This window comes from Halichoerus grypus, chromosome 9 (assembly GCF_964656455.1).
Source record: "Halichoerus grypus chromosome 9, mHalGry1.hap1.1, whole genome shotgun sequence".
Taxonomy (NCBI): Eukaryota; Metazoa; Chordata; class Mammalia; order Carnivora; family Phocidae; genus Halichoerus; species Halichoerus grypus.
This window is the reverse complement of record NC_135720.1, coordinates 106,662,549-106,674,790: the sequence shown is the minus strand read 5'-3', so window position 1 is coordinate 106,674,790 and position 12,242 is coordinate 106,662,549. Positions and strand designations below refer to the sequence as shown.

General features: G+C 45.4%; 1 protein-coding gene across 13 annotated transcripts in view; it reads right to left on the bottom strand.

The window, feature by feature from the left end:
* Positions 1 to 6,993: 6,993 nt before the first annotated feature.
* The window catches only part of TRERF1 (transcriptional regulating factor 1), a 194,614-nt gene continuing 189,365 nt past the window's right edge, over positions 6,994 to 12,242 (bottom strand). For all 13 annotated transcript variants that reach the window (XM_078055322.1, XM_078055321.1, XM_078055327.1 and 10 more), the window contains 2 exons: positions 10,709 to 10,920; positions 6,994 to 7,551 (listed from right to left, as the gene is read on the bottom strand). In XM_078055322.1, coding sequence (XP_077911448.1) covers positions 7,236 to 7,551; positions 10,709 to 10,920 — 528 coding nt within the window. In that variant the 3' untranslated portion in view covers positions 6,994 to 7,235. The remainder of the gene's footprint in view (positions 7,552 to 10,708; positions 10,921 to 12,242) is intronic.

The window sequence follows — 12,242 nt, the reverse complement described above, 5'->3', positions numbered from 1 at the left end:
CCCCTCCCCTGCCCAAATCAATCAATCAATCAATCTTCAAAAAAAATTGCTTCTACCTCACCTGCCTTGCAAGATTGTTGAGCAGATTAAAAATAAAAATAAAAAATAAAAAGATCAGGTTTATGAGAACATTTTGTACCATCTAACTAAAGTATTATGCAAATATATTCTCGCCCGCCCAAGTAGGTATCACTCACCCTACTTTGTAGGCAAGAGAACCAAGGAAGAAGTAGCATGATTTTCCCAACATCACACAAACTGATGAAGGTAGGAACAGAAACTAGTTTTAGGGTCCCTCAGACTAGCCTCTTTTCACTAGAACTCTGTCCACGTGGAGGTGTGGCAGAGAAGTGCAGTCTGTTTCTACACCAGCGTGTGTAAACACCACACCTTACACCCGCACCTCTACTATCCTTGACTGTGCCCAACGTTGGCAGGCTGCCCAGTGCCCTTTTCAGAGCTAGGTTCCCTCTCTGAATTGTGACATTCAAAGTTGGCTGGTCTCTCCCAGCCAATGGGGTTCTCCAGTAGCTCTCCAACTCTGGTGTTACTTCCGAAGTTTGCATCCGTTTCTGTTATGGCAGTTCTGCGACAGCTTTTCAGCCTGCCTCCTGCCCGCTTTGAGTAGTCTCTGCTGGGTGAGTGTTCTGCAGCCACAATGATGGTGACATTCACCTAATTTGATCCTCACAGGAAGACACAAATTTTATCCTAATTTTATAGGCGAGGACACAGGCTCAGAGATGAAATGACTCAAAGTCATATGAATTAGTTATAGCTGAACCAATAACCATCTTCAAAATCCTAGCTCAGTACATTTCTACCTCTGCAGTGGGTTACTCTGTGATGAGGCCTAGTTCTGTGTAAGTCCCTGTGGATTCGAGGAATAAAGATCCCTACTCCCCTACCTCCCTGGAAGAGGAAAGGGCTTATTTTTATTTTTAAAGACACATGGCCTAAAGTATTCCTAGAACTGGAAAAGTGGGTTCAAAGCAACTTAGGGACTCAATACCCTCTCCATTTTTGAGGCCGCACATGGACTCTTTAGTGGTGGGCTTTCCCTGCTTACAAACAGCTTCTGCTCCCCCAGAGCTCTGCCTGGCATGTGGCCATTGCTGGTTGCCTCTGGCTCACTGAGTTTCTCGATTCAGACCCTCAAATTTGGAGATTTGATTTGGTTCCCACATTTTCCTGGGCCAAGCCATATTGCGTGTCACCAAGCAGCCTATGGGCCTAATAGAGTGGGGTCAGGTGCCAGCCCAGGTCCAGTTAACTGGGGGCAAAGGGGAGAGTCATTGTGAGGGGCGAAGTCAGGTCTTGCCAGCAGTGGGGCCATAGGGGGGTGTTCTCTGCCATGGTGTGTAGGCAAGGACAGCGCTCTGCAGCTTGACCCAGCCATTATGGGCCTCTTCCCTACTACCTAAACTTTCAAACATCTGACTTACTATAAGATGAGTAAGAGGCCAAACAATCCTAGGCAGTTGAGGCAAGTACAACTTGCTTTATATTCAGGAAGAATAAAAGTATGTGAGTCATATATTTCTAGCATATTTTGATTGCACCAGCTGTTCTTTTTTAAAAGACAGCCCTTTTCCCTTGATTGTGATGGCTTCACAGGTATATACTTATCTCCAAAGATACACCTCATCAAGTTGTATATGTTAAATACGTATAGCTTTTCATATGTCAATCATTTATCAATGAAGGGATTTTTAACAATGCCAATTATGGCTAAAAATGAAGTTACACAAGCAGAGGAAGTAATGACCTAAAACAGCCCAAAGCAAGCATCAGTGTGGTAAGTGTGTGCACGCTGGAATGCAAAACAAGCACGTATGGCTGTTCTGGCCTTTACAACTCAAACAGAAGCATTAAACACTTACCTTGGGGCAGGGGATGGGGTGGGGAGGACAGCCCTTTTCAAAGATCATCTCTCTTATATAAAGGAAGTAATCAGCACTTTGGCTCTTTTATACGGGGTTGTCTGTGATCCAAAGATCATCTATGGTTCAGTTAGGAACATATTATTCAATTTCTTAACATGTTTTCTTAGTTGTGTTTTGCTTGTGTCAACATTAAAACTCATCCTCATTCCCAGAGCACTCCTCAGCCGGCTGGCTATGGCTGAGGAAGGTAGACTGGGAGTCTGTGAAAGTCAGAATTGACTTTAGGTAAACTCAAGAGGCTTTATTTACACACACACACGCACGCACGCACGCACGCATGGATAAGCATACCTGGAAGAGGAAATTAATCAATTTATTTATTTATATTATTATTATTTATAATTAATCAATTTAACAAATCACTGCTGAGCACCTGATATACATTGCTGAGGGAGGCAGTGGTGGTAAGGGAGTTCAGATTATTAATAAAACATGACCTTTGCTCTTCCCAATGGAGGAATTTTTTTTTTATCAAAGATTTTATTTCTTTATTTAAAAGACAGAGCACAAGCTGGGGGGAGAGGCAGAGGGAGAGGGAGAAGCAGACTCCCTGCTGAGCAGGGAGCCCGATGTGGGGCTCGATCCCAGGACCCTGGGACCATGACCTGAGCAGAAGGCAGACGCTTAACCGACTGAGCCACCCAGGCGCCCCTGCAATGGAGGAATTAAATCAAGTCCTAGGCCCTGTATATTCTAAGTATTAAATTGGCAGAAAGGAATGTTGGTCACCTTTATATACTCTCTTCCCCCATGTATAATAGTGTGGAATAGTGTCTTCTACATGGAGCTCATGAGTACTGAATGAATAAATATAAACATAGGAAAACGTCTTTGGATTGGACACGTGAACCTCTGCAAGCAGAGTTTAAATTTACAACACTGGCTACATGCACACTGCTTCTAGAAGAATAGCTATTTTATTTATACAGAACTGTCTAAAACTGATAGCTAAATATGAAAGTAGGGTGCCTGGGTGGCTCAGTTGGTTAAGCGTCTGCCTTCAGCTCAGGTTATGATCCCAGGGTCCTGGGATAGAGCCCCTACATCGGGCTCCCTGCTCAGCGGGGAGCCTGCTTCTCCCTCTGCCTGCCACTCCCCCTGCTTGTGCTCTCTCTCTCTCTCAAATGAATAAAGTATTTAAAAATAAATAGGGGCACCTGGGTGGCTCAGTCGTTAAGCGTCTGCCTTCAGCTCAGGCCATGATCCCAGGGTCCTGGGATCGAGCCCCGCATCGAGCTCCCTGCTCGGCGGGAAGCCTGCTTCTCCCTCTCCCACTCCCCCTGCTTGTGTTCCCTCTCTCGCTGTCTCTCTATCAAATAAATAAATAAAACCTTAAAAAAAAATAAATATTAAAGTAAAAAAACCCCAAAGAACCTAGATCAAGGTCTTGAACAGGTATGCCCCACTTAAAGCAAATTCTGTAGAAAACCCAGAATGGAAATTCTTATTTTTCTGTTGAATAAATAAATTCAAAGATTTATTTATTGGGGCACCTGGGTCGCACCCCAGGTTTGTTTTTAATCATAAAAAAGTAAACATACTCTAGAATTTGGAAATCCAGACTAGCAATGCATACACACCAGGGTGGACGGGATTTTGTGGCAAGTTCACCGTGAGCTACCCGTGTGTGATACTGAGCCCCCTAAGCTGCAGCCTGGGCAGTATGGTGTAGAGACCACCAACCCGTCAAGGGGCTCATGACCTGGCCTCTAGCATGTGTGTAGGGGGCACTTTAATGAGCCATTAAATTTAATCAGCAGACCTCTAAACTGGTCTACAGAAACCAACTAACAGGTAAATTAGTATTTATCCAGCATTGAGAAGTCACTTCAGTGGCTAGAAAGAAGGAATGTTTAAGCCAAATGAAACTCAAAAAGATAACATTTTATTTTCAGAGCAGCTGATGCAGTATCGAATCAGGTTTTCACAAATAAATAGGACAGTGTCTATTTGGTTACATCTCTGTTTGATGAATGCCTATCTATAGGAACTGTAATAAATTTCTGAGAAGGTTAATGACTGGAACCTTTTAAGTAAAATTCTTCTGGCTCTCTTTCTGAAAAAAGGATTGTGAGAACTTTAAAAAAAATGCTTTTCACTCTGGGGGAAAAAAACCAACCTAGAATGCCTCAGTTTTGTTTTGAAGGAATGCACCTTTTTAGGACAAGTCTATAAAACATCTTTATTTGTTTGTTACATATGATGTTTAAATATAACTTTGCTTTCAAGCTTCAAACTTTTTTTTTTTTAAGCCCCTGGTAAAATAAGACTTTTGGTTCACCTTAACAAAAACTGACCTAGGAAGAAACATTTTTAGCAAAATGTATTATAAAATTCACTAGAAAATACTGCCCTCTTTTTGCCAAAATGTTACATAAAATCCTTATTAAAAATACACACGTTACAAAAGAAAAAATTATGAAGATGCTAATACATAGTGCTTTGGATACGGACCAAGGGACCTGCATTCCGGGGAAAATACAGTTAAGTACACTAAATATTATGATGTCAACTTATAATAGTGCAAACCTGAATAAATTACATCCTGAAATGGGAAGGCATGCAAGTCATTTGCTGAGAATAGAACATAACGAAGCCAGAACAGGAAGCAATCACAACACTATTTAAAAATGTTTTCGTTTTTATTACATTAATTTTTTTTCAAAAATACTTTTCTTTACAATAGAACTCCTAGAAAATATTTACAACCTTCCTCTAATAAAATATAACAGCAGTTAAATATATTTGAAAATAAGATGGGTTTTTCCATAAAATATATCTGTTAACTTTTTATATACAAGCTTTCTCAAAGAGGTCTAAATTCACTAATGAAAAACCATCTGATAGTAAACAGTAACGGTGTTGAAGACATTAATCTTTAGGAAGAGAAGTTCTTTGGGGCAGGGAGGGTGAGAAGCAAAAACAGAACACATACATGCAGGCAGAATCATTGCAGAAGGAAAATAAGTGCAATATTTTACCATGAAGTCAATTCTTTAAGTTGATATTGTCAAGAAATAACTTCTTCAGGAATCTGAACTGTCTCGTTAAGGAGGAGTTCTTTGGTTATTTCAAGTCAAAGATGCTTACATTATACTGCATGAAAAATCAAAATTAAATTGTGCATTACATTTTTTGCCTTGGCAACTCAGTTTATTTTTAATGTTTAAAACTGGAACGGCTGGGCAAGTCTCCAAACACAGCAAGTACATTTGCTTTATAAACATGTTTCTGGGTGTTTGCTCCTTTGATAGATAAGCTTTCATAGACCCGATAGCGGAACCATTCCAGAATCACTCTCAGACGCCGGCACACGCAGGGGGAAGCCGTCACCGGGACAGACGCAATCAAATCAGCTGATCTTACGGAATGGTTCTGGAACAATTCTGCCACAAAGTTGATGCACACTGCCTAGGCAGTTCTAACTCGAAACAGACGAGAGAATAACCTGTCTAAAATGGCAGCAACAAAACCTTTCTTTTTGCCTTATAAGAAAGGATGAATGAAACTGCCAAGACCTTTTTTTCTGAAAACAGAATGATGGAAACGGAAAGAACCTTTATATTTATCTTCCGTCCGTGGCTTTCCTGAGATTCAGAGAACACTGCCTAGGCGGGGCCGCGGTGGGCCGCCAAGTGTGCGCTAAAACGCTTCTGCCAGAGTCAAACTTAAAAGATGCTCAGGTCCTGTCCTCATACTTCCGCTGACATTCTCTCTAATGTCAAGTTCTTAATTAATGTGCCAGCAAAGTAGCCTGGCACGATGGGCCACACCTACACAAGCTGGGGGAACCAGCCTACCTGGGGTGGGGCAAGGCCTGAAAGCCCTCCTTCCGGGAGTCAGGCCGGAGTCAGGCCGCATTAATGCTCGAGGGGAGGCTGCCAGGGGCGGTCCTCTCTGCTGGGCTGCGTCCCAGTCTGAAGACACGTGCTCATTTGCCCCAACGGGGGAGGGGCAGTCTGACTCAGCTCAAAAGCCTGAGCTAAATGCCATTTTTGAAGGATTACAGGCTTATTACCTTCAAGTACGAACAGCAACCCTGCTACAGGGACAGGAGGAAGCAGAGCAGAGTTCTGTGGCTTGGGGAATTCTAGAAGTGCTTTGGTAAATGACTTGAATGAATACATTCCTTGTTTGAATGCAAATATTGGTAGCTAAAGTGGTATCTGAAACCATTATTGTTGGTCTTTAATGCTATTTCACTTGTATTTGCTATTAAATTGGTTAGGAAACAGTCCAGCAAGGGTGAATGACAGCAAAATCCCAGCGAATGAGGTTTCACAGTACTTCCGAGTGGCACAAAGTAATTCCAGAACTCCACGGACCATTAACAGTGTTGCAAAAAAGAAGGGGCTCTTCCAGTCTGTAGTTTTTGGGCAAAAGAACACTTCTTGGTGTTCCAGAATGTGTGCCCCTCAACCACTCTCCCTAAACAGCCCTGGCAACTTCCTGGTTGGGGTTATTTTCCTCTAGACGGCTCAAGCCGGGACATGACTCTGCCAATCCACGGATCGGAACCAACTAGTTCCCCGGGGAGCAGGCAAGAGGACGCACTTGCTCTAGGAACCAGGTCCTCGGTAAAGCTCGGCCTTGGAGTGAAAGCCTGAAACTGTACAGTACTCCTGGAAACAGGCCAACGGTGATAGGCGAGGCAGGGAGAAAACGTATTTTCACATTTGGTCAACTTTCCAAATGGTGTATGTGCTAGAGGAAAGCCGTGTCACACGAGGGCTTGCTTTGCTCACTGGAAAGTTACCCCTTTGCACAGAATCTCCTGGCAGAGACTCCGGGTTCACTGCAAACTACAGAATGAGGTCAGAACAGAACAAAAATAACTCCTTAGTGGGAAAGGACGGCCCAAGGCCCCAACACGAAGAGGGTAGCCTGCTTCACACACGCACACGCATCCACACGCTCACGGCAAGCTTTGGGATCAAAGGCAGCAAGGATGGTTGACATCTGAAAGCAAAAGAACATTGAAGGTCAGGTTTATTCCCTGCCAGGAATGAGTTCGTAGGAATGCAGCCCAGATGAAACACCTCTTAAATAGAGTTGTGCCAATTATTTATTCCCTCCAACCTCCCACAGAAACATTGATTTTTTTTTTTTAAATAAAAGGAAAAGAAACTGAAAAAAAAAAAATTTTTTTTTTCCTAAACCTGAATGAAACGACCACTTTTTTAAACAGGTAGTTTAAAATGGTTACAAAGCGAGCAGGGAGTCCGGGTTTCCTGATGAACGAAGACGGAGGCCGTGGGTGCTGGCTGTCTCTGCGTGACAAGCGGGGCTTTAGAGTTCCGCGTCGGCCTGAAGCAAAACCGAATCTTGGTCATCCAAGAGGAGATCCGTGTCCACGACCTCGGCCTCTTCCATGACGCCTCCCAACTGCTGGACCACGTCGCCATCGAGGAGGTCCACGTCCTTGATGGGTTTGATCAGGCTCAGCTGGTCCAGGGGCAGCAGCCCCGGCGCCCCCGCGGTCCTCTCGATAGTGGCGGCCATTTCGGCGGCAAAAGCTGCCTTCTGAGCCTTTTGCCTCTGCTGTTCCTCCTGCTGCCTGTGTGTTTTCATGTGCGCATTTCGGCTTTTGATCTTGAAGAAGACTCTGAAGATGAAGAAAAAGAAGCATGTGAAACTGAGGAGATTGGAGTTCTTGGAAATCCGGGCGCCCTACAGGGAACAGGGGCTGCGTGGCCTAACATCTGGTCTGGGTGGCTTTGTCAGGAGTCCCCGGGCCACCTAGGACCTCCTGCCCCTGTTGCCTGTCCTCTCCAAGCATTACAAGGGAGAGGGGATGGGGACGGGAGCACACATACAGTGTGACAATGGAGGGTGAGTTCTCAAAGGTCTTCCTGTCCACCTGTGGTCTGCAGCACATGCCTTTCTCCTCCTTTAGCTTCCCCCTTTCTCGCCTCATCCCAACAGAATCCCAACAGAATCTGAGAATCCCTCAAGCATGCTGCTGAGCTCTCATAGTTCCCATAATAAAACCCATCATCTGCCTTTGGCTTCTGTCCCTGTTCTTCCACAAATTTCTTGAAGGCTCTACCTGATTCTTCACACTTGGTATATTCCTCTTCCCTCCACCCTCTCCAACTGGACTCTTGTCCCCTCCACTGCAGCCCCAACCCTCTGCTCAAGGCCACCCGTCACTCTGTGTGGCCAAATCCAATGCCCCCATTCCATCTTTGTTGTACCTGACTTCTGAGCTGCACCCACTACTCCTTTTCACCTAAGATCCCTTCTCATTGGCCGTCATATTATAATTTCCTCCTTTTAGCTTTAGAAGGAAATAGTAGTTCTCAGCTGTGGGTGATTTTGCCTCCCCAGGGACACTTGTTGATATCTGGAGACATTTTTGACTGTCACAACTCGAGGGGAAGGATGGTATTTCTCGAATCCAGTGGGCAGAGGCCACGGAGGTGGCTACATATCCTATAGCATGGAGGGCGGCCCCTTCTGCCACAAACAAGGACTGATCAGACCTAAATGTCACTGCTGAGGTTGAGAAACTCCAAGACAAGGGGCCCACAAACCATGGTCAGTGGACCAAATCCAGCCCACTGAATTTTTGTAAATAAAGTTTTATTGGAACACGGCCGTGTCTATTTGCTTATGGACTGTCTATGGATGCTCTGCCCGGCAATGGTACAGCTGAATAGCTGTGACTGAATGGTTGTATGGCCTGCAAAGCCTTAAATATTTCTCCCTGAACCTTTTTCAGAAACTGTTTGTCCAGATGTGAGGCTGCCTCTTTCGGGAGAGGGGGTGGCACAAATATTCTGCATTCATTCCTGAGCTCATAAAGGGAAATGAAAAAAACCCTCTGATTTCTAAGACAAGCAGAGTTGATGAATCACAATTGCCCATATTGAAACCGTTTCATGTAATGAACGTAATTTCAGCAGCTAAAACAGGCATTCTGCAAACATTTGCCTGTTATTCCTACTCCGGAAAACCACAGAAAATATTTCTATTTTCCACAAAATCTTAACTGGAGTTATGGTATTAAAAGGTCCCAAGCAACATAAAAACAAAGACAAGAAAAACACTTAATGGATGTCACTGAGAGACAGCCAGAAAGCTCAAGATGCTAATTCTGGTTTGTTAAAATGTTCTTTGTCTCCACCTGGTGGGATAAAGAGTTGTGGCCTGTGTGTAGCCCAGTGAGTGGAGGTGTTGGCTCCCCTCGGGGGACAGGTGGGAGATAAAGGGCATCAGCCTGAAGATGGTTCCTTCAAGTCAGGAAGCCTAATGATCCATCTGGGGGCTCACTTCTCTGTGGTAAGATGAAGGTGATGCCTTGTCGTGGTTCTGAAGGGTATGAGAACACAGGGGGGCCGCACTAGCCATCTCCCCCATCTCTGTGCTTCACGGAGAGAAGACTGTTGCTAATTCCACCTCACCGTGGCGAGTGCCACCAGACGGAGTTAGGTTCACGCAGAGGCTGAGAGCGCCAGCCTGGGTCGGGCTGCAGAGCCTGAATCCCGACTCAGATGTGCACTGTGACAAAGACCTCACCCTTTCTGTGCCTCATTTTCTTGGCTTGTCAAAAAAGCAGCTACTAAAAGTGTCTACCCTATTGCGCCAAAGATTAAGTGAAACCATACCTGTGCAAATCCTTTAAAACCGTCCCAGGCAAATAGGACCTGATAAATGGCAGGGACTGGTAAGTTGTGTGAAATAGCCTAATGAGTATTATAAGCAGAGGTCCCAGTTGGCCTCATTCATACAGCTAGGGAGGCAAAAGGAGGTCACTCATGACAACCCCTCCAAGTCAGGTGGACTCACTGAGAAGTGGAATTCTACACTGGATGCTGTGGGAGGGAACGCTGTGCATCTTATCATCAGTGATATTTTCCGCCTAAAATAAACAGACCAATAGCATGGAGCAGTGGTCAGGAGCCCGGGCTCTGCCCTTCAAAAGAGATGGGTCCAAATCTCAGCTCTGCTCTCATTGGGGGTGTGATCTGAGGCAAGCCATATTTACCTAACTTTGAATCTTTATTTGTATGACAAGGATAAAAACAGCCCCTGCATCACATGTGGTTTCTGTGTGAGGATTAAGATGAGCTCCTGCACATAAAGCATTGTCACAAAATGAGTGCCCAGCAAGCGTTAGATGTTACTTTTACTGCCTACTGCCAGTTTTTCTCTCTTAGTTGTCTTAAATTATACATAAAAGGACAGGCATGACAAATGGGCTTCATCTCCTGAGTCATCCCGATCCATTGGTTATGCTTGCTTGAAGCATGCCGATGGAAAAGATTTGAGGTCCTGTCTTAAGATGATAGCAAAGAGTGCAGCAATCGGTTAGTGATGTCTGCCCCAGACACAGGCCGGAGCCAGTGGTGGGGAGACAGCTCCTGATAGAGGTGTTTCAGAGCCATTCTCAAATCACTAAGCAGCAATGCAAAGAGAGCCCCACTCGTGACTACGGTTTGGGTGTGAAGGGATGGAGTGGGAATCCGAGTCCCACCCACCATTTCTGAAAAAGAGTGAAGTTTTTGTTACTAGAGGTTTGCCCTGAAGTTGTCTGTCCTTATTAGGCACGAGGATATCAGAATGACCATATTCTGAGTCAGAGACGAGGTCCACCCACCCTGAGGCTCTGTGCAGACCGCAAGGATGATATGAGGGAGTATTTGGAGACACTGGGTTCTTTTTCTAGCTGAAGGAACCTCAGAGCATCTTGGCCCGGCCTCCCCAGAGCAATGATTCATCAGGAACTCAGACTCAGTGCCTGGTCCAATTGCACGTACTTGCCGCACTCCTTGCAGGGGAAGATGGTGGTGGGGTCTGTCTCGCTGCTGGTGGTGCTATGAGAGGGGGAGCTCTTCACCGAGCAGTACCCGCTCTGGGTGCTGCCCGGCTTCTGCTTCCCACAGGGGGTGGCCCCCCGGGCTTTGGTCACCTGGTTGGTGCCACCGTGGATGCGGGCATGGCCGTTCAGTGCCTGTCGGGAGCTGAACACCTGGGGAAGAAAGGGAGTGACATGACACTACAGTCCTGAAAAGGAAATTAGGGTTATTAGTTACTCAGTGGTGAAACACAGGATACTTGAAACAGTGTCTAATGATGGTGTGCGGGGGTTTTAGGTAAGCAAACTTTGGACATAGGCATGGAAAGGTCAAGGTCAAATACTACCACTGTGCCCCTAAAAAAACACCACATCGTTGTTACAACCGGAAGACAGGAAGCACTTCGTGCGGCACGGTCTGAAGGACAGAGCTGCCGTCTAGCAGTCAGGGCACTGGGGGGGCGAGATCCAGCACCTCTGTCTCACAGGGAGGGCCTCTGGGCCATTTCCCCTCTGGACACCTGATTTTTTTTTCCATCTGTAAGGTGAGGGAATTGGCCAGCTTTCAAACTCCTTTTTTTTAAGTTGGAAATGACCTCCCCTTCCCTGCCCCGCCCCCCTTTTCTTTTCTCCTCCCCTTTCCTTTCTTTCTTTTACTTTAAGAAAAACAAATCAAAACAAATCAGGTCTTGCTCAAAAGCTCAAAGTTAAAAGCAGAGGTGCTCTGGCTGAAACAGAGGCAGCACCCTGGAAGTGAGCCAATTTGCTCAGCTCTATCTCCCCACCACAGAAAGCCTTAGCACCCCAAGAAACACAGTTGGAAAGACACTGATTAGCTGCTCTGATAAATTCTGTATATTACGTCCAAGCCTCAATCAGTGGCCGATTGTCGAAGCAATGTTTCCGACTCCCAAATTTTACCGCGGGATGATAAAAAGGGGCAGGACAGACCTGGACAATCTTTTGAAACTTGCCATAAAGCAGGTTCTCCCAACCTCAGTACGACTGACATTTGGGGCTGGATGGTTTTTGTTGGAGGGGGGCCGTGTTAAGCAGGACGTTTAGCAGCATCCCTGGCCTCTGCCCCGAAGAAGCCAACAGCACCTCTCCAGATGTGACATAAATGTCTCCAGACATTGCCAGAGGGTCTTGGGGAGCAAAATCATTCCCAGTCGAGCACCGCTACTGTAAAGAGATGCAATCCACTCCCCTGAATTCAAAGAGCCCCGACTTCCAGCTTGTTAAACACAACAGCCACACCCACGGAGCTGTAGGTGGTTTGCTCTGTGTGAAATTCATGAGTTCTGTTTATGACTGGGGAAAAAAATAAATCTATGGCTGATTTAACAACCCAAACCTCCAGGCTTAGGCAAGGAATAAAACCAAGATGCTTTTCCCTGTGAATTTTAAAAATCACTAAAAAAAAATATCCAGCTTGCTGAGCATTTCTGATTGGGAAAAGTGAAAGATGACTTCCCACTCAGTCAAGGATTTAC